This window comes from Ascidia mentula, chromosome 6 (genome assembly GCF_947561715.1).
Source record: "Ascidia mentula chromosome 6, kaAscMent1.1, whole genome shotgun sequence".
In the NCBI taxonomy this organism is placed as follows: Eukaryota; Metazoa; Chordata; class Ascidiacea; order Phlebobranchia; family Ascidiidae; genus Ascidia; species Ascidia mentula.
In genome coordinates, this window is record NC_138571.1 from 14665206 (window position 1) to 14687790 (window position 22585).

A 22585-nucleotide genomic window follows, 5' to 3' on the forward strand; every position below is an offset into this window, starting at 1 on the left:
ATAAATTCACGCATGAATGGCAATGTAATCGATAAAACGCGTATCGATGTTTTTTAAACTTCTGGGGATCAATAAAATAAAGTCAAAAACATCAAGTGTTGCAATATAAAATAGTCAAAAAAATTAATTGTTAATGAATAGTGACCTTATTCTTCAAAAAAGTTGTTGCATTACAATGTAAAGTCGAATTTAGATTTTGGGCGTCATTCCTGCATTCAGTTACCAAATATGTTTATCGCATTGGAACGTTTTGTTGGTCGAGTCTTACCAAACACTTTTTAACGTGGTGTCAAAAATTATTGTGGGCCAACGCACTGAACAAAGTAAATAATATATAAGTCCCAACTATGCTTGCCAAAAAATATCGTTTGAAATATTTATACCATAGAAAAAAAAATCATTTTCCAGCGTAGTTACCAATATTTTCTTAAGCCATTAAACCACTCAAATCAACAGGAGACATTCCTTTATTTTTGCAATGATAATTATACAATTACCTTCAGAAGGCGCTGAAGAAACTTTACAAGTTATATCTAGACGTTGTACGAAATCATTATTGCAAAAGTTCACACAACATCTAACAATAAAACATGTTTTTATCAGTGCAACCACGTATATACCATGATAATTTTCACAACAATACCAAAATTGATGCATACAGCACAATAAATCGGTTTAATGCGCTTCTTGTTGTTGCGAATAGTCAAATACACTGCCGCGGGGCACGAACTCGTCCTGCGGCACCTTGCGGCGCTTGGGAGAAGGCGACAACTGCTCGCCAGACGGCGCCGGAGAACCGTAACCACCTCCACCAGGCGTAAGCAGTCGAAACACGTCCTATGACAATAATTTTTGTTAATAATCTTTATTAGAAACCATAGAAATAATATCTTACATCCGCTACAACCGAAACCGAATTCTTTCCGCCCAAATTGATAACTGGACCATTGTGGCGAAACAGTAGGTTGGAGCCCAGGGAACCCGGATTTCCACCTGCGCGCAGAATGTCATTGTGACTAGTGATGTTCCCAGTTCCAAATTATCCGGTCCGGCCGGATCCGGATAGTTATTCATCAAATCCGGCCGGATAATTTGGATCCGGCAGTTTGTTAACACCGATTCGTGTATTATGGCAAAAATGTTTGATTGCCAAACAGAATGCTATGTTAAGGTTAGCCTGTCATGAGTGGAACAAATAAACGTGGGTATTTATTAATATGGTATAACACGTCACGAAAAACCTTAATAACAAACACCAGAAAAATCGTAAATCGGCGAGTATCACAGACTGGGTCCTAAAAACGAGTAATTTGCGAAATGTTTGTCCGCTTTTAGGACAAAAATGCTTTCCCAACTATCCGGTAAAATTATGTGTATTATTCGGCCGGGTCCGGGTATTGAAAATTGGTCAATATCCGGCCGGGTCCGGGTACCCGGATCCGGCGCAACACATCACTAATTGTGACGCAATGTTTACATCCAAAACAATTGAACCAACCATTCAGGCCGTAGGGCTGGAAAACCCTTCGCTCACAGAGAACGGACAACACCAGATCTTTGCGGAACAAAATCTCCCGGATCACCCCGTCGCCCCCTTGGTACTTCCCCTCGCCCCCACTACCGGGGTTCAACTCAAATCTCCTCAGGACTACTGGGTACCTGAAGAACATAGGACAAAGCAAATGTTACTTAAAATTGTTGATATATGGCTGTGAATTGAGGGCGTGGGTCCCTTGACAATAATACTGTCGACGGGTGATTGACAGCATTGGTCAAGCTCCCGACCCATATACCAAGAAGAAAACCTGATCAGGATTCGTGCCCAGGATATCCTGGGTTCAAGCCCCGGTGTGGACAAAAAAAACACGAGAATCATGGCAAGGGTTCTAAGACGTGAACGGTGGTCCTATAGGAGCATATTTACGACGAAGGTATACAGTAAAGACAGAGGGTAAGTTCGATTGCGGGGAACAACGCGTTGACACATAGTTGGAAATAAAGCAATGGTGGTTCCTATTATAATAAACAGCTACCTTCGTTCGAGAATTTCAGGGTCCGTGATTCTGGTATTGGTCATGTGACTGTGGACTCCACTTCTGCCGTGCCACGTGGGTCCCTGGAGCGCAATACGCAATGTTTTCGGCTTTTCCATTTTAAACCAAAATTTCCATTTATTTGTAACCTACCGCCCCCGCCCCTCCAGCGACAGTTTCGTAATAACCGACGTCATCATCGCCAAACGTAATGTTGTTCATGCAGCCCTATGACGTCACAAAAAAGCAATTAACGAAAGCCTTTTTTGAAATGTATACAAGCCACATTTTACCTGAGAAGCAGCGCACGTGCCAAACGCTTTCATTATGACGTCAACAACTCTTTGTGATGTCAGCACGTTTCCTCCCACCACAGCAGCGTTCTCATCGGGGTCGAGTATGGACCACTTCGGAATAATGATTTTCACCGGTTTTAGACAACCCTGTAAAATGCGTTGCGAGGATTTGGATCACGTGATGAGTGACGTCATTTCGCGATAAAGTTTTGTTTCGTGACTTTATCTGTTAGTATGCAATTGCGGTATGGATCTTGCATGCATCTAAACCGCAGTGTCAGCTATTTTCAAAAACTTTAAAGTAACTTTAATCGCATTTTTAACAAACCGCGAGATGGCGCACGGGAGTTACGAGGTTGACGAAAGTAATCAGCGAAAATCCAAGCAATTATACAAGAGCACAAAACAACGAGCCCCAGGAGCCAAAGAACAGCCCTGGTTAAATTTGTAGTCTTCGAGAATGACAAAAAGTTTCATCCTTGTATATAGTAACAGTTCCATCGATTTGTCTAACGTAAGGTATGTACTGATCAAATATTGCACTACACGCCAGATAATATCTGCATCGTTTTTCAATGGGAAAGGAATTTATACTTGAGAAATGCTTATGGGTTATTGCATTGTTAATTTTGACTGTGGTCAACCTGATTGAGGGGAACGTCATATCCGACCATACATCGCAGACAGTAGATGGCAGCAGAGAGCGTGATAGCCCTTGGCGCGTTGAGATTGTTAAACACCATGGGGGAAGTACCCGCGAAGTCGAAAACAGCTGATCCCTGCAGAAAAAATCGGATTTAAGCTTTTTTCTTTTTAGAAAAGGAAACACTAAAAAAAATCAACCTCTTTAGAGTCGATATCAACTTTAATTTTGATCACCGAGCCTTCGTCCATCTTGTCCTCGCCGCACAAGCTCACTAACCCCGTGTCGTTGACCTCGGATGACCTGGCCACGTCACGCAAGAGGTCACGTACGGCCACTTCGGCGTTGTGCTGTATATGCGCCATGTACGCTTGTACCACGTCGAGACCGTAACTTGCAATCAGTTCGTTGACTAACAGAATACCCTGCGTTTTGAACAAAGAGAATTAAAAAAGGTGGGTGTGCTTGAGAAATAGTGGGCGTTAGGGGGCGCCACACACCTTCTGATTGGCCGCCACCTGCGCGCGCAGGTCCGCAAGGTTGTCATGGAGATTTCTCGTTCCGGATGAACCCGGAACTTTGCCCGGAGCGTTAAGAGCCTCGATTAGAGCTGTGATGTAGATGCGGATTATAAATGGAATACGCGGAAACAATTATGTATTCTGCAGTGAACCAACTACATTATCGTACTTGTTCTTTACAGTATTTTTACTGCAAAAGTTGGTCTTAACTTATCAACATTTTTTTGGCTTAACTTCAAACTACAAAAGCGCGATTAGTATAAAATATTGTGTCAAAATTTCAGAAGAGTGCTTCTCAACCGTTGCGGGTCCACGTTATCAATCAGACCGCCCCAAAAACATATTTTGCAAGTACATCTTCGGAAATTTCGCCCCTACCTTCTTCCTGCAATACTCCTTCCTTGACAAGTTTAAAGGATTTAAACACTGCTCCCTCCTCCGTGATGGACGTCGAATGCGGGGGCATGGAGCCCGGGGTGGTTCCCCCGATGTCGGCGTGGTGACCACGGTTGGCGAGGAAGAAAATAGGTTGGGGGTTACCCGGGGAAAACACCTGTGGGGGATATTTCGGTAATCGTATCATTATCTATTAGTGCGTGGCAGACAAGAAACCAGAGATACAGCAAAATTGTTTATAGATGTTATATTCCTGGGACTCCATAAGGTGTAAAGTTTGATCAGCGCCAGTGTATGATCTATATTTTTTAACAGGCAGATCCGCCGGTCACCGACCTGCACAGGCTGATTCCCGTAGTCACTTTTCATATTTTCTCTAATAATTGTCTATGTAGCGTACATTATAAAGCGTTTCTATGTATGTTGGTTCGAAGATTACAGGTTTGTGACGAAGCAGTCAACAGCACGTTTTGGTAAAACATACGGGAGTTATGACGGTAAGATCAGGCAAGTGACTTCCCCCGGCAACTGGATGATTGGACAGAATGCAATCACCTTCCTTGAGGTCGCCCGAGAGCTGTTTCATCTGGAATTGAAAACTCTGGTTAACTTTTTCAGCAGTTTAGCGTAAGTGCTTACCTTATAAAGAAGTACAGAGCTAAGAATTGGGTAAAAATGTTTAAAACCGGATCAAGTTAAAATTATTTGCGTTTCTTGCAAAAGTCTAAGAATCAGTAAAAAAAATACAATACCCACAAAACCACAGAAGTTGACAAATGAGAATTCTGGAGTTGATTCGCGGAAAAAACTGACTGACTATTTCGCCCTAAAGACACAGTAGACATCGGCCAACAAAGATTCATGCACAAAACACTCGTACCTGATATTGTACAGCCTCCTGCATGGCCCCCAAATGCACAGGAATATGTGGAGCGTTGGAAACGAGGCCACCATCCGGACCGAAAAGGGCACAAGAAAAATCCAAACGTTCCTGTGTACATTGACATGGAAATTTGCAAGAAAATAATCATTTTTACCTCAAAACTACACATAATATTGATAGCTGTGACTGTGCGATTAGAACTATTGACTTTTTAATAGTCACTATTGTATACACGTGTTTTTAGTCTATGTTCCTTGTGTTACACATTGTGTCAAAATTTACCTTGATATTTGTGGAAATCGCCGATCTCTGCAACATTCTTCCCATCTGCTCGGCGATACTCATAAATCTACAAGAAATTCAAACAAAACCGAGGTAGTTTAAAGACCAACACAATTTACGAACTTCATGCACTCTTTCACAGCGTTACCCTGCTGTTGAGATACAAATTGTATAAAACATGTTTTTGCATTTCAAGCTAACCCGGTAATTTAGTTTGCAGAGAAACCCTAGTTATCCTTCACTGGTAAAAAGAGACCAATCTTTAACATGGTGAATGATGACGTTGGAAGTGTAAGTACGTAACGATTGTGACGTCAAAACTTACCTGTGGGAAAATATGGAAAGTTGAATCGAATCCAACTCCACCCCCACCTTGCGGACCTGCCCGCTTCCGATTGTGATGATGACGTCACCTGAAAAAAACACCCCGTGACGTCATACGCATGTAGTTTACGATGTATACGATGTAGCAGTAAGTGCAAAAACCACTGCAAGTTACATATAGGTTTTGAAGCATAGGCGATTTTTTAACGTTTTGTAAAATATTAAGGGTGACTTTTCCAGGTTTTAGAAACACGCAAAAAAACATTTCGTCAGTCGTATCGCCCTAAACATCGTTAAATGACGCAAATTCCGTTTCGTGTTACTTTGTTACGTAACAATCCACAAGACACTTGTGTTTGTCCTGATTGTGACGGTGATAATACAGGTCGTTTAAAACTAGCTCAACGCATAGTATATAATGTATATGGTTTTTCTGGCAATAATTTTTAATTTAAACGAAATCCAGGGGTGACAATGCATGCGTTGTCACCCCTGTTTGTTTGTGAGGGGTGACATGTCACCCCAGTCACCCCTATATCGACGCCTATGGGTTTTGAAGACGAAACATTTCAAATCCAAGCGAGCATGAGGTTTAGGTTTTGTTTGACAGAAATATTTGCTTAAACACGTTTTACAATGTGAAAAGTATGACAAAATGTTGGAAAGGCGCTCGGCCCTCTACTTTCAGGAGATTTATTGTCTTTTAACTTACCTCGGTCGGTGATTCTTGCCGCACAGTCGGGCTCAACCAATAGCGTTCCATTTTTATCGATGATAATCGCTGGACCGTGCAGTTCGTGGTCACGTGACAGCTCAGAGAGAAGGTAAACGTTGGTTTTACGATATCCGCCCTCGAAATAGCATTGGACCACCTGTTATTAACGATACGAAAGTTTATTGATTCTATTTTCTTTCTCGATATAAAAACGACAACGACTCACGCTTTCCACTCTGGGGGATTTCCCACTGGCGACACCCGGTTCTTCGTCTATGACATTGGATCGTCCGACCCCCCTCACTCTGACGTCATCAACCATGATTTTCCTGTTCGGTATCGTGAAGCCGAATTCAGTTTGGTACCTTCGGGTAAAAATAACGGAAATGATTTAGTTTGGCGGTTTTGACCAGGGTTTCTCAAAGGGGGATGCATGAACCCCTAAGGGTCCGTAGTGAGGTACCGAGGGGTCCACCGGACTTGCCAAACAATGATATTGTTTGTAAGAAAATAACCAACAAAAAAAGGTGTTTAAAAATTTCATCGGTGAAATTTTTAGGGTCCACAGAGTTTACAAACTTTATTACAATTTTTTTTTAAACTTTTCAAACTGAAAGTTACGAAAATACGATGCAAGGAATCCTCAAGAAGACTGCCTTGCTTTGATGTTTCCTGACTTTATCAATTTAAACAAAATTTGCTGACTGCAGATTTGAAGCTTTAGGTTGCAAAACAAACCTGTTTTGGAATGATGCAAGGAAGCCTTCGAATTCGAATTTCGATCCCTGCGTATTTGCAACGTCCCCAGATGAACACATGAGGGCGCAATCCGTCCGGTCGTACCGCAAATTTAAATACGGCTTGAGATGAATATGCTTTTTCGTGAAACCTTGCTCCAACAGCTTTGCTTCACACCGTTTCATGAGTGTTTTGATTTGACGGTCAATCGTTGTGAAGTTTTCTGTCGGAATAAGGTTTGATACAAATCGTACAAAACCATAAACCAAATCATTGACGTTCATGTAGTAATGCATGATAATGAACAAATTTGCATTGCGAGGACACTTTAACAATTGAAGATCAAATGATTATTAATCGAACTAAACTTCAAAACCGTTCGTTGTAATGCAAGTTCTGTGGCGCATGTTGAAACTGAAAATTAGTGATGCTTAGCTAAATACTGTGAAAAGTTTCGATGCTGTTACCGATGGAACGGCCAAAAATTGCTATTTAAACACAGGTTTCATAAATAAACTGTTTTGTACAACTTTGATGCATCCTCGTGGTTCGCTGTTATTCTTAAATAACTATTTATTTAACCTTTGTTGTTTTCATGTAGCTCCTTACAAGCTCGAGGCTAGCATTTGGTTCTTACAGCAACAAAAGGTTGCCATAGTCCACAAGCAAGCCTTTGCCATGAAGACTATAAAAGCGTGCATAAAAATTAACAAATACCTTGGGCGTAGGAACAGGCACATGGTTCTTGCGCGTCTTCCACCACATCGGCGAGGGCCATCCCGTATGCTGACAATATTCCCGAGTATCTGTTCAAAAGAATGAATGAAAAGTAGTATTTTGGATAATTGGCAAAACTAACTCATGAATCTGACGTTCTTCTGGTGAAAAACAACAAATATACACGTTTTGTTTAAATACAATCTTTTTTAAAGAACGTCAGATTCATAATTCATTATGATACCTGGTGGTCAGAACCTATTTTCAGTTTTCAAAACTAACTCATTTGGTAATTTAACCTTAGAGGTTTTCTCTAACCACAGTGAATAACTTAGGACAGGGATTCTCAGTCCACCCTCTTCTGGGCACCCACTTGGGTCGTGACCCATATAGTTTGGGAAGCCCATTTTTTCAGTTTCTACTTTCTTATATTAAAAAACATTGCTTTAAACTGTCAAAATAGTCCACAAAAAATTTCAAAACAAATGTTTTGCAAGTATCGTTAACAATCTTACTTGTGAATGTAGACCTTGGTCATGCCCAAGGATCGAGCTATTGCGCATGCGTGCTGACCGCCGGCGCCACCGAAGCATGACAACACGTGACGTGCAGTGTCGTGACCCTTTGCCTGTGTGAGCGCTCTGATTGGTCGACACATCGACTCGTTGGCAACGGAAATAAATCCCATGGCAACCTCCTCCACTGATAGGAGCTGATGGGCGGGATTTTCGATTTTCATAAACTTGTTGATTTCATCTAGACAGAGGACATTGTAAATTGAAATTTTACGACAAACACTTTCTCAGATATTTTAGGCACCTGGAGCTTTTAAACTATAAATTAAATACTGTTGGATTGATTTTTTCTGTACAATTTTTTTTTGTTTTCATAGTGTTCATTTCTTAGGATTAAACTAAACTTTTCAAAATTGGATTGATCACATTTTTATCGCAGTTTATTTAAACATGTTTTAATTTTGACCATAGCTGTTGACCAGAAAAAAACCTACCAGTCAAAGATTTAAATGCTTCTGTTGTTACTACGCCATCCAGTGGTTGGTTTTCATCTGGGCCGAATATCTTTGGGAAATATCTGAAGAAGTAACACATTTAAAGAGTCTGAGTGTATAAGAGTTTATACCTTATTTTCACAATGACTCACTCTGGTAGAAGTCTACCCAAACACAGGTTGGCATCAGTAACAGTGAGTGGACCACCTGCAATAAATGTGTTACATTTTTCAAAGAACAAAAACTATCAAATCATAATCGATTGTAATCAGCAGAAACGAAACTGGTAAATTTTGCAAAAACAACAAAATAAAAAAACGTGTTTTTATGGGCACCACATAACTTTTGTTTCAGAAATTATTTTAAATATTCCTATTTCTGTGTACTTCGTGAGCACTACAACATTCAGGATTTACTTGCAAGATTCAGGATTAATGTTATAACTATACATAGGGGGGATTTTTACCTTTTCTATAACATGCAGGTCCTGGGTGGGCTCCGGCCGATTGCGGGCCAACTGCAAACATCCCTGACCTGAAGAAGAGCATGGAACCTCCACCAGCAGCTACAGTATTGATGTCCAGCTAAAAAGAGGATTGTTGATTTCTCTATTATTATTTTCATCAATAAATTTTTTTATTACTCTCAATACTACAACAAATTAGCACAGAATACCACAAACTGATTTATGATTTGTTTAACTTAACAAGGCCGATGCACACAATTATGTAATTTTTAAAAAGTATTATACTTAATATTTCTGGAAAAACAGTAGGCCAATGAAACTGGAGATTTTATCTTGGCTCTATAACACACACACATAAATATTACCTGCGGAGCTTGTATAGTGACTCCTGCAGTGGTGGTTTCAAACACATGTTCATATTCACCAGCGTAACGACTGACGTCAGTAGACGTGCCTTTAATTTAACAGTAAATTAATTCCGCAAAACTTTGTGGGTTTGTTGTATCTTGTCCCAAAGCCACCACAGGTTATTTACATTATCAAAAAAGTCATTTCATACTGTTTAAATGCATCATTACTAAAACATTTACAATCTTCAAAATGATTTAAAAGTGACAGAAAACTTTAAGCCAATGAATAGATGAAAATAGAAATCATAGGACGGAATTTAACCAACCTCCCATGTCGAAACCAATGACAGGTTGCTTGTCTTTATATGATGTCATTGCATAACCAACAACACCACCCGCTGGTCCAGATAGGATGGCTCGACTTCCATTAAAACTAAACAAACACGCAAGCATTGAATTACTGTATACGATATAAGCTATGGCTTATCAGACTATAAACCCAGGGTCCTATTGTGGTTGGTCAAATGTAATTTTCTGTACCTGTAACAAAATTTGACCTCTCTGTGTTTGATAGAAATTTATCTATGAAACTGGGCTCATGGAACAAAAAAGTTCAAAAACCTTCGATATAACCCATAAAAGACAAAAAAAATTTTTAACAACAGAATAGCTGTACACAACCTTATGCAAAATAAATTAGAATCAATCAAAATTAAAATCAATGCTGAAATTTAAAAGCAATTTCAAATTCAACTTAGAACACATATAAACACCTTAAAATTATGCGAACCTGTCAAGTGGCGTAAGTCCACCATCAGATTGCATAAAAAGAACATTGACATCATTAAAACCATTGTCAAAACCCATTCGAAATGTGGTTAAGTATTGTTTAATGCAGGGTGTTAGGTATGCATCAACACAAGCTGCAAATGAGAATAAAAACATAATTAACAACTTTTCAATCGGTTTTAATAACAAACTAGACCTCAGCTCATACCAGTAAACCCCCTTGGCACAATTTTTACCATCGGCATCACTTCAGATGACAGAGAAACATGAGTGAATCCAAGACTTTCTGCAATTTTTCCAACCCGAACTTCATGCTCAGAATATCTAGAATGCGGCACAGATAAAATTGTCTGTTTGCAGTCTTAAATGCTTTTCAAAGATTTCTTTAAATGTGAAAAAATAAATACGCCAAAATGACATTAACAGTATCAAAAGAAAAATGTATCTTATAACTTACGTGTAAGAGTGCATAAGAGCCACTGCCAAACTCTTAATGCCTTTGGACAAAACTCTTCTTAAATCTTGTCGCAATTTCTCTTCATCAAGAGATTCAAGAATATGCAACTAATCACAGGTTTTTGAAGGTAAAAAAAATCAAATTTTTTGTCCATTCTTTTATCACACCTTTTCGTTGGTCGTTCCAGTAACTGTGGCTTTGTTAATATCCAGTAAGCACTTGTCTTGTTGTAGAATGACTCTTTCCTTTACCTCCACCACATCTTCATACAACACATCGGGAACTTCAATTTTCTGGAGAAATACAAAAATAAAGACAAAATATAGTTGATCAAGCTTGAAAAAGTTAAGTTTCTTTTTTTCAAAGAAAAAAGGGGTTGAACATATTTTTTTATTGTTTTTTACCACCATATCTTTAATTTTCTAATAATATTCTTTCCAACTAAGACACATTATCAGAAATTTACCATTTTTTAATGTTCCATGCATAAACTTAGATCAATTTATACCCTACAATCGGCTTGATACTTATGTATATTATCTCAGATTTGAGTATTGTATGTATGTATACTATTGACAATCAGATGCAAATTACCAGATCAAATATTTTTGGTCTCTGTTGATTTCCGATGTGCAAGAGATCCTTGAAGCCTTGAGTGATGCACAATGCCATTCTTTCACCTTGTCTTTCCAACAGAGCATTGGTGGCTACCGTCGTTCCCATTCTAATGTATTCTATCCGAGACGTGTCCACTGGCTTGGAGGCTGGCATTGGTACTCCCATCTCCTGAATGCAAATTTCACAGTAACATTTTTTCACAAAATAAATAGGAGAACAATTTTAATCATTTAGTGATACACTATAGTTTAGTGACAGACAGTGCTGCCTTTACATCAACAAAAACACACAAGTTTAACCTGTTCCAATATCCTCCGTATCCCCTCCCTCGGAGCATCTGGATAATTATGTGGATCCACCGACAGCAACTTCATCACACGAGTTTTCCCTCCTGACAGTTATAATTTATAAAAAATTAATCATTTGAGAGCAAAAGAGCCATATTCATCATTTGAGAACAGCAGACAGCGTATCAACGTTGACCAAAAACTGGAAATCTCTTTTCTCTGCTAGTTAAAAAGCTAGCGCAGTGCCACAATCACCAAGTCAAAAACTCTCCAAAACTGAAATCACCTGCTTAATGTCATGATCAAATCGACATTTACATTCACAAAAGTTACAAAACGCAAGTGTGAATAACCACAATTTGGTGGAAAAGCAAAAGATTTTCATAACAAACCTGGACATTTTGCATAGATGTCTGTAAACGTCCCACCTCTGTCAATTGCAAACCGAAATTTACCTTTTTGATTCTCCATACCTAATTCCACTCACACTACGAACTGTAAAACATATTTTCAATGTTTGAATTACTGTTTGGGATTTCCCTGCAATTTTGGTTTCATTTGTATTTTTATTTTGCGCAAAAAAGCTTTGCAAATTGCCCATACTGTTGCTAACATTGTCATGTTTGCGTTTCGGCAACAACTTATGCCATCATCACATGACAATATTAACAACAGTATGGGCCAGTCTCTTTATTCTCAGAATTAGGAGCAAATCCGCAAATGGTGTTCCTGACTAAGTTTATTATTGAAAATGTTGGTTCAAATCGCTCTTGACCCTACGACCTGTCCAGTGTGCACGTGTCCCTTGTTTACATTCTATCCTGTGTGGGAAACAGCTGAGTCACCCTGACAAAACGTGGTATTGATCCTATGTGCTGAGTCATTTCTGCTCTGACATGACTACTCGAAGAACTCATTGTTGGAAAAGTTTCTCTGCAATTCTAATCATAACCCTGCGAGCAAAATTGCGGGTCCGAACTTGTGGTAATTTGCAACCTTTTCATTGCTTAATCTTGTGTGTGCGGTCTGTTTATTTATGCACCAGGCAAAAAGCAATCCACAAAATATTAAATACTACTCGCTCGCGACAAACCGTTGTCAGTGAGGATAAATTAACGACAGCAACAATATCTACAACTTCGAATCGTAAACAACAGAGAAATATAGCTAGGCTAAGGGATGTTTTATATACAAAAGAAATGACACAAAGACACAGAGCAAATGGCAGAAGATTCGGTGTGTAAAGAATATCGCAAACGTCACAATGCTGACGAAAAATAACAATACTTCATAATTATACAACAAAAAAAAAGATCAAGACAAGCGAAAAAATACAACAAAAATGTGTCATAGTGATGCAATTACACAAGACTTATAGTAGCATTCCCCTTGGCAAGTATAGTCGGCCATACCGGCAAAGAACACCAAAAAGACCTTTCTAACGTACATTTCTTCTCATTTTCCCCATTTGTGACGTCAAAAAATGATACTGTGGCTTCGTTTCCGGTACGTATTCGCAGTGAGATTCCAATTTCCCAGCGCTGTGTGCATTCGAACGGCTCGCCGTCTGCAATCCCACCGGATTTCAGACCTCCGATTCCGGTCAGTTCGTCGTCGTAGTTCTGAGGTAAGGACGCACTGCAGCGAGCAACGCAAGTTGTAAAATGTAGAAAAGCGCCCACTCTGCAAAAAAATGTTATTTAATAAAAATACGTTTTGGTCAATATTACAAAAAGAGTATTATTTGATGGCTGTGGACGCTTTCAGAGATTTAATGAAACAGAATCCAAGTTAAACGTACGGTTACCTGGCCACCGCGTCCGCATCATCTTTCACGGAATACGACTCTCGACCATGCAAGCCATTCTTGTCGCCTTGTCTCGGAGCCCCACTCACTCCGACAATCACGTGACCCGCCCCGCGTGACGTCACTGCCACACGCCAGGTATGTTCGCCGTTCCATAAACCCACGTCACCTGTAAGAGAGGGATAGGTATGGTGATTGGAAAACGTCAGGGACTTTGGAATTATGGGAGTTTGGGATTCGAATCTTGTAGTATTCGATTCTTTTCACGAGACTTTCAGAATATGTTTGTTGTTGCTGGTTTTTCGAAGAAAAGTTTTGTAAAAAATGAAAAGAAAAGCGCATTTTTTGTTTGCACAGAATGCTGAGAATACTTTTATCGAGCCTTTTCTGTCTACCTTTAAAGACGCAAAATTTTTTAGATCGAACTTGAGCGTTTAGGCCGGATGGATCAATGATGACTTCACCATCACTTTGTTGACAAGTCAGCTTGAATTTCCGATCTATATACGAAATGTTTACTTGTTAAAAGGTGGAATTTTTTTAAAAAACTGGTTTCTTGGATAACAGGAAAAGTACCAGTTTTACATCAACAAACAAATGTAAAAAAAAACTTCACAGAAAAAAAATCTGAAATATTACACTATTGTGACAATTATTCAAGAATACGTTCTCCAACTTTAGTTTTTTTAGCATCCTTTACCGATCATGCTCTTCAAGAGAAACGGTTGAGTCCACTCGCTAGTCCCGGCATTGTTGACGGCTCTGATTGTGACGTCACAATCGACAGCGCGAAACTGTTCCGGAATATCCAAAATCGGCTTTGTGGTTGTTTGTATTTCGTGTGGGACGTCTTTAGGCGCAAACTTGACTTCGTAATGGTCGATGACGTCATCAGTTGAAGCTGCACTCCAAGTAATGGTCGATGATGCACGAGCAGTGACGTCAACAGGACGTATTTCAGGTATTCCTGGAGCTTTAAAAAAAAAATATTTTTCAGTTCTTTTCTTGGAAGTTGCTTGGTCCGTGTCACTTGTATATGAAGATGTGGTATACAGCAGCCACTACTAAAAAAAAAGCTATATTTTTAACTAAAATAAATTACCGTCAATTTTTATACACTGTTTTTACCGTCAATAAAATGCATTGCATCCAGTTTGTCTTTTAATCCGGAAGTGTTGAGGTGGAGGTCCAGGGATGCACTGCTTGTGGTTTTTGATTTTTCCTCGTATTCTGGTTGAGAAAGTTGCTCAATCGCCTCCCGAATTCTAAAGTTCATAAAGTCTGTCAAAATTTTATGATAAGTTATAAAAATCGTTTTTTTTGCCACCACCCGTAGCATACGAAATATAGCGAAAGTAAATTCGAGAATTAGGAAACCAACAAGCAACAGTTAAAAAAAATAAGTTGATTTCAAATTTTAATGCTAGTCGTTTATTGTCATTATGTTGTATTTATCTGCATCATGACGTCACAATGCCCGTTCAAACACGACCATATCGCTGCCACGCATAAAAATTAAAAAAAAACATAAAAATTAACTTCACCACTGAGCACAGATAAAGCAAGATATAAATCCATCCAAATAACACATATTTCTAAAATCTTGCCTGAATTCGACCATTTTCATATTCTGTAGGAAATAATTTGGGTCCGTTTCCTTGAGGATCTCCTCTGCGAATGACGTCACTCCCGTGTACATCTGTTTCGTGTAGAGCTCCTGTAAGCCTGCGGGTCGTTTAAAACAGCACTGTGGGCCCCTTGGTCAACTGCAGGGCTGCCAACATTATAATAAAACTTGATCTTTGCGAAAACAGCCAGACGAACTTATGGTTACGATTTAAACCCCCATATGCCGTCCCAGTTTTGCATCTGTTTAATTTGCGACAGGTTGAGGCTGTAAACAACGGTGACAACAGGCTAAAATTCGATTTAACTGAAGTAGAAGGTTGGAGCAACCAAGTGCAAAAATAATTGACTTTATTTAATTCAGGCAATAAAAAACATCAATAGAGTAAAACTTTAAAAAAAAATTGTTTCGATATTCAGTGCAGTGTTTTGTGTAGCTGGAAAACCCCAACTAAACCGCACTTTCACTCGCGAATCACAATCTTCCCGCCGCACCTGCTCTCATCCGTTTTTCCTCATCTCTCATCCGAGTTTCGGCCTTTCCTAACAAGTCGTTCCTCTTCACTTCCAACAATCTGTGCATCTCGTCGATGGATGAATGTATTTCCTCGCGTGCGGCCGACTCTTTGCGCTGTGTGAACACAACATCTTTAGGTGGGAATTTTATTGATTCGATTTGTACGCATTTAGAATATATTGAAATGATTGGATACAAATTCCTATCGAACGATTCCAGGAATAACTACCCATTCTGGCCCAATGAAAATTTTTACCTCCAACTCCTTGAACGCCTCCCCGAGCGATTCGATCTTCTCATTAACCTCCTCTTTCTTCTTCTTTAGGATCTCAAGATCAGCACAGAGCTTCTCCTTCCCTTCTCTGGGAGCGAAAGAGAAAAGTTTTCTTCCAATTCCAAACTATCTTTTTAAGCAATTCACTAATGATGCTGCCAAGCATGTAATCAATACAAAAATGCTCTAATAGAAAAACTATATATAAATATCAACGTTTCGGTTGCTATGCAACAGCCTCGATCAGGGTGTACTTTTATGAATGCAAAACAGCGTTTCTTTTTATGTTTCTGTCCACGGAATCTTACTTGAAAGCTAATTTTGACGACGAGATCGGATGATTCGCGTGATTCCCCCCTCCAGACTTACACATGCGACATACAGATTTCTTGCATCTGTTACAATACATCGTCACCGCCTCCTGGTTGTGTTCCGGGCAAAGGAGCACCTGTAAAACATTTTAAAAATGCGTTTGCGTATGTTTACAGGTCCAGAAATGTCCATGCTGGCAATCACAGTAATGCAAAACACACTAACTTTATGTCAAACATTGAAATTGACAGATTAACTTGCTTTCATTTTGTGTTTAAACTTAACGTTTATTGGCCATGAGAAGAGTAACTATTTTCCCATCCTACAATTTTCTCAGAAGCAATTTGCAAGTCACCACAATCGCAAATGGATCAACATACTTTCTATGTATTATTTATATGTAAGAGCAATTCGTTTTCAACCTTGGGTCTTGAGAAGTTGTTTGTCGGTCCAACGTAATCATGTTGCGCCTTCTTCGTCCCCCAGATATGAACGGACTTGAAGCACTCGTTGCAGTAACTCAACTGCAAGTTTAAACTAAACATCAACCAATCTCATAATTGAAATTCAATACATCTAACACTGAAACCAAGAAGTTAAGTATAGGTTCACTGGCATTTGCAGCCAAACTGAATAAACCATTTTTTCCCGACAAGTCGGAGCGAGATTTGAAAAACCAAGCTCCCGGTGAGGTTTGAAATCACGACCCTGGGCTAAACAGGCCCAACGCTTTAGAGCCTAAGTTACGAGAGCTCAGCAGCGATTACAATGGGCATATTGTGGTCAAGAAGTACAAGAAAATGTACTGGGACAAATGTATTAGAAAACTTGAGCCCCAGGGGTTTAAAATTTTTGCGGAATGGTTACGGTGCTGTTTTGCTGTTGTACCTTGCAGTCCAAGCAGGACTTGGTTGCATCAGCTGCTGGTGGTTTACAGTAACCGCATCTTATTGCGACTGCAGCCTTGGCCTTGGACCGAAATCTTTCGACTATCGATTCCAATGCGAAGTTTCTGCGTTTAAAACAAGTACGTTTTAATTTTATTATTTTGTTGGGCTTAAAAGGTTCTACAACCCAGCTGTGGACATCACTTATGTTACTATAGAAATGCAACTACAAAAGTCGACACAAAGAGTACTGTAGCGACAAAACTGTGAACAAAGTCACACCATAGCTGCACTGATAAGACCCATTAGGTCGCAACAGAGGCATTGCCTGCAGCTCATTATAAAAAAAACAGTGGATCTCTTTGTTGTAATTTATCACTAATACAGGTCAAAAGTCTCACCTGAATAAACCGGAAATTCCGAGATTTCCAAGTTCGACATTTCGGTCGCAGCTCGGGCAATACAGGCTTTTCACTTTGCTTTTCTTCAAGCTCTCGAACGACTGTGAGATCAAAAATTCAAAAACAATCTTGCTTACAAAAAATAATAAAAAAATAAAACACGTTTACTCGATCCGACACAAACGTGACGTACCTGCTGCTGACGTAACGATGCCCGTACAAGTGATGACGTAGAGCTGCTTCGACGAAGATTCGAATGTGAATTTCTTCCAGCTGAGCTGCGCAGTAGGTTTGACGAAGATGAGACGTTTTTCGCGGATTTGAGAAATCCCTTTCTACCACACGAGGCGCTGTTGACCTTCTTGATGCTTCGTCCTTTAGGCGTAATAGACTCGGCGCAGCATGTCTGGTTAAGAGCCGGAGAAGCTGCTTCGGGGCCGTTTTGGCGTTGCTTCGGTTGAGGAGTAACTTGCTGTAACGGCAGAATTCCGTCTCAAAACTAAATTATTTATTTCAACGTATGTATTTCAGTAAGCTACGTAGACAAGTTATTGTGATCTGTTTTTATTTGTAAATAACTTGCGTTGATAAACTTTGGCTTGCAATAAATATGTTTTTCTGGAAAACAACCTTTCAGCGTTTGTTACAAAAGCATTGTAATTTTGTTTGCGGGTTAAGACCACACAAGAATCCGAACACCTTAAAATGTAAAAAATCTTTTGTTGATAGAACGATGGAGGCGTTCGGACTGGGAGGGTCCTCGAACGCCCCGTTGCCATTATGACGATCGACCGGTGACGTCACCCTCGATGACGAACGGGGAATTTTTGGTGAGGCGACACTTTGTGGACGATTGTAAGAAACATCCAAAGCTGAATAGAAAAATATTTATTTTCTTTTGAGAGATTTTCGTAAAATTTAAAACACTCACATTCCGTAAAAGAATTTTGACGCGACGTGACGTCCATGAGTGACGTCACCGATGACGTTTCGTCCAGCATAGACTCGTTGCACGATTCTTCGATCGCCGACGTCATAATCGGATCCATAATTTGCGCGCGCGCGCATCCATAGCACATGCTGTGTTGACATGGCAACAAGACAGGATGGGTAAAGAGTTCCCGGCAGAGGGCGCACGTAAGCAGGTGACCATAGTTAGCCATCTGGTGAGAATATAACACGTGTTTGGAAAAAAATCACTTGAGAATAGTACTGTATTGTTTGTTATTGCTCGATATTCAAGAAAAGTTGATTTGTCACAGAAAAAACATATTTTTCTTTGAACTTTCGTAACGCGGTGGTCACCGGTAATTTCGAACGCATAAGGACCAGCGTGAGCAAAAATAAATATGTTTTTCAGTAGAAAGGTTACATTGAACTTGGGAATTTTTTGGTTAATTTATTTGAGATTTTTTGCAAGGTACTTAGCCAACTATGATAGATGTGAAAGTTAAGCATGATTTGAACATGACAAAATCCCTGGAAACAAATTATCCACATTATTTTGATGATTTCCACCCATTTTTTTCTTTATGTTTGTGGTGATTTAAATTCTGGTATTGGCGTTGCCGGTGGCCAATGTTTAAGTGATCTTTTACAAAAATACTTATCATTAAACGGCATTTGCAAAAATCAATACAAATCCTGTGTAGAATAGAAGTAATTTTAATCGACCTGTTTTAGTCCACCAAGGCTAAGGTTTAGGCGCCGAAAGCAATCAAATCACAAGCTAGGCTGCGCCCACGACACACCCCCTTTCGTACTGCCCTTTTATTACTTCCCATTAACAAAATTACTTTCACCGAAATAAGAAGGAATTTCGCACAGCTTTGTAACTCATATGTGCGATGCAACCAATTTACAGCTTTCAGTATAATTGTTACTTGCAAATACAGATTTTTTGAACATTACAACAACCAATATACACGCATGCCAGAGATCTCAGGAAACTAAAATGAGATTGGTTTTGGCCAAAACCACAGCTGCTCTTACCAGGCGTCTCGTTCAATGTGCATATATTGCCTTTCCGATAATGCTTTGCAACAGATACGTAATTTGCCTGTTTTGTTATCTCGGCTTGGAGAGTATTAGTGTTTCTACAAAAGCCCTGCCTCAAGAATGCAACAACACAACCTTCGCACAAGATATTCAACGAACTTCAGTCGAGCAACTCAAGATATTTTTCAAGCAACTGATATCGACAACCACATAACAGTTGCTTGCTTTTACTCACAAGAAACGAAAAATATATTCATCAACAAAATTGCCCTGTAATATATATATCTACACCCAGGTGTTACTTTAGTTTAGGCTACCAACCATAAAGTTGGTTGCGCTAATCGCTATCTGAATGAAATCACTGCATGGTAATAAGCATTCAAAGAAGTTTTACACGAGCAAGGTCACAAGATGACATTGGTTTCATAAGAATTTAGCGCCTTTTGCGACTGACTTTACACTTGTAGTTATATGTTGTAATTTCAAAACCGCACAGTAAACATTTTTATCAGCTGAACTTCCTACCGCGGTCATTTAAATGGAATAACCTTGTATTTTATATGGTGATAAAATTGACAAAGAAAAGTTTTTGACTATTTTGACACAAAGCATCGAAAATCCCTTGAGACAAACGGCATTCATCACCCAGTCGAAGACCCCAAACACAATTATACAACAGTCAATTACCTTGTAATCAGGCCTTCTCACCTTCATCCGTTTCACATAAGCTAACATGCTGCTCTGGCGGCCTTTGGAAAACATACCTGTTCCACTCACGCTAAACAAACAGCGCGTACTCGCATGTACTGCTAGGATACGTGTGGGGCTTCTCCCACGCTGATGTATAGCTATAAGCTCATCGATCGCCCATAGACGAATACTGCCTGGCGCCCATGTACAAAGAGATTTATGTTGCGCTAATTACGACGGCTGTAATATGATTGTGTTTTGGTTGTACGTTTTTTTTTGTTCTGTAAAGGTGGTTTGTAAGTTGGTTAGAATTATGTAGTTTATGGCTCATACAGCTCTTTCCATAGTAGTCACCTTTATGCAAACAGTTGACTAATTTTTTTATTTAAACTTTGGCCAGCAAACCATAATGCAACTGCTGTGTAGGTGCTCACACAAAACCGTTTTTCCTAACTTTTTTGTTTTTGTTAATTCCTATCCTAATTTCACTGCCATCTTTTATGCTGCTTTGGGCCTATCCTATACACATAGTTAAAGCCATTGTAAAAACACATGCTTTTGGGATGGTCATTCAATTGAACACGTAGGGTTAACACGAAACACAATTTCTCGCACGTTTGCACCCTTCCAAATAGTGATTGTTTTCAATGCTATCACGCTTAATGACCGCCATCAGCTGTCAACTCTTTTTAGTGACATGCAACACGAACATAAAGTCATGATGTTCATTTGCACCAGCCAAACATACACACTGTACAGCAGCACTCAACTTTCAAAAAAACAAACATATTTCCTTACTTAACAAAAACACAAACATACAATTGATTAAACCTAAAACGGGACAAAATGTACAGCAACTAGCGAGCTAGACAACCTCATTGCACAACCATTCTTGTATGGCGTCACGAATTACCTCATTCTGGAAGCCATTGCAGCAAAAATCAACTTGGAAGTGGCAATACATGTTGCTTTTCGAATCTTCGGCGCTGAAACTACAGCGTCGCATTGTGACATAACAAACACGTTATGACCGCGCACTTGAAATCATAGAACGGTGCGATCGATATACATGATGCTTATTACGGCACAATGGCAAAGTCGACGTCAGAAAGAACGGAATCCGGATCCGTCGAAGCGATTTCTATGGGGCACGATAATGACGCTGAGGGTTAAGTTTTACGGAAAATTAAGATTTGTTTTAATCAGGCGTGTCTTTTACATGGAAAACTTCTTTGATATGAAAACGAGGTAGTCGTGCTTATCTCACTGTCAAAAATATTCGATAAATGATAGATAGCTCGGTATTGGTGGTTTCGATTCGAAGTTTTTTCGTCTAGTAGTGGAAAATAATTTTGGCGACAAAAGGATTTTTTCAATTTTAGAAATTACGTCTCATAATCCCTTTAATGTTTATTAAACTTGCCCTGCACAGAAACTTGAATCTAACTTCTGTAAAATGGGCATGGCTGTTTATGATAAAACTTTATAAAGCGAAGTTTCGGCCTCAAATAAACAAACTAATATACACCATTACACAAAATCCTCAAAGTCATGACATATGGTCAATATGCTTAATACAGTAAAAATTACGATAAATTAAGTTTAACACCAGTTATTTAACCTAAAACATTCGATCCGCGCGACAATTAGGACTTTCTATCACTTTGGGGAATTAAACAAGTTTGCTTGAAATAAAAATCTAATCACCACCGATAATCAAATATGCAAAAATTTAGGACTTGGTAACAAGGATGCAAAACGAGCCTTTCGAGACATTCGACATGTTATACCTAAATTATCTATTTTTACACCAATACTGTCAAAAGAACGTAACTTTTAACACACACTTACATTGCCAAACTGAAGAATTTCTAACTCTGGGCGTATTCGAGCGAGGGTCATGTCCTACTAATCCTACAGTGATTTCCAAAAACTTAAAACAATTTATCTGGGGCTGCGCCAAAAACTTTGGTTTCATAAGTTGGCATTCCAAAGAGTTCGAGGATCTAGGATTAATAATTCACTGGAATTGACGTCCACAAAGCCAATCAATAAGACTGACTGCTTAAAGACACTCACGTCATCGAAAACGTGACAAGAAAATAAACACGTAGGCATAGGAAAGTGCTTCTATAACTATTGACCTGATAGGGATACAATTTCACAATTTTTTTTATTAAAACTGTACAAAAATACTTTAAATTACTGCAACTATTACCTCATTTGTTTCCACGTCATCAACCGATGACGTCAGATTGAGTGTGGAAATGGTTCGCTTGGCATTTCTCGGCGAGTGCTTGGGTGAGTTCTGCTTCGTGCCCCAAAATTTGAAAGCACCCAACATAACGAAGCAATAGAGGAACACTCGATAAAATTCTTAATTTTTCTTTTCTTTCTCAGCTTTTGACTTTACATCAACAGTTCTCTCTCAAGAAATGCAGCGAAAAATCTGTAAATTCGTACTGCAATTGGTCAAATAATAACGCTGCTACCGTTGTTTACAGATACATAGAAACGCCAAATAACGAAAGAAGAAAAAAGCTGCATGA

The 22585-nt window shown here is 39.3% G+C and overlaps 2 protein-coding genes across 3 annotated transcripts; both read right to left on the reverse strand.

Moving 5' to 3' along the window:
• Positions 1-573: 573 nt before the first annotated feature.
• LOC145906283 (5-oxoprolinase-like) lies at positions 574-12021 on the reverse strand. The gene is made up of 31 exons (XM_082993701.1): positions 11917-12021; positions 11537-11628; positions 11214-11405; positions 10787-10912; positions 10620-10726; positions 10371-10486; positions 10164-10296; positions 9700-9806; positions 9389-9477; positions 9024-9141; positions 8710-8764; positions 8558-8640; positions 8064-8304; positions 7549-7637; positions 6832-7054; positions 6320-6458; positions 6091-6250; positions 5380-5467; positions 5055-5121; positions 4770-4880; positions 4374-4475; positions 3872-4046; positions 3473-3582; positions 3173-3397; positions 2974-3108; positions 2327-2476; positions 2187-2261; positions 2034-2116; positions 1499-1659; positions 896-993; positions 574-837 (listed from the first exon to the last, which is right to left on the reverse strand). The coding sequence occupies exons 1-31, from the start codon at positions 11993-11995 to the stop codon at positions 676-678; spliced, it is 3891 nt and encodes a 1296-aa protein (XP_082849827.1). The 5' UTR covers positions 11996-12021; the 3' UTR covers positions 574-675.
• A 555-nt stretch (positions 12022-12576) lies between these two features.
• On the reverse strand, positions 12577-22380 carry LOC145906193 (E3 ubiquitin-protein ligase Trim36-like). 2 transcript variants are annotated; one of them, XM_082993610.1, is made up of 16 exons: positions 22255-22380; positions 18280-18511; positions 18048-18220; positions 17542-17820; positions 17349-17449; positions 16949-17072; positions 16483-16584; positions 16057-16196; positions 15731-15836; positions 15453-15588; positions 14939-15056; positions 14460-14596; positions 14032-14304; positions 13727-13831; positions 13332-13500; positions 12577-13207 (listed from the first exon to the last, which is right to left on the reverse strand). In XM_082993610.1, exons 1-16 carry the CDS (start codon positions 22378-22380, stop codon positions 12886-12888), a joined length of 2643 nt encoding a protein of 880 aa, XP_082849736.1. In that variant the 3' UTR covers positions 12577-12885. The 2 variants fall into 2 exon arrangements, with proteins under 2 accessions (XP_082849736.1, XP_082849738.1); XM_082993612.1 differs by lacking the exon at positions 22255-22380 and adding an exon at positions 20034-20074.
• Between the last annotated feature and the right edge of the window lie 205 nt (positions 22381-22585).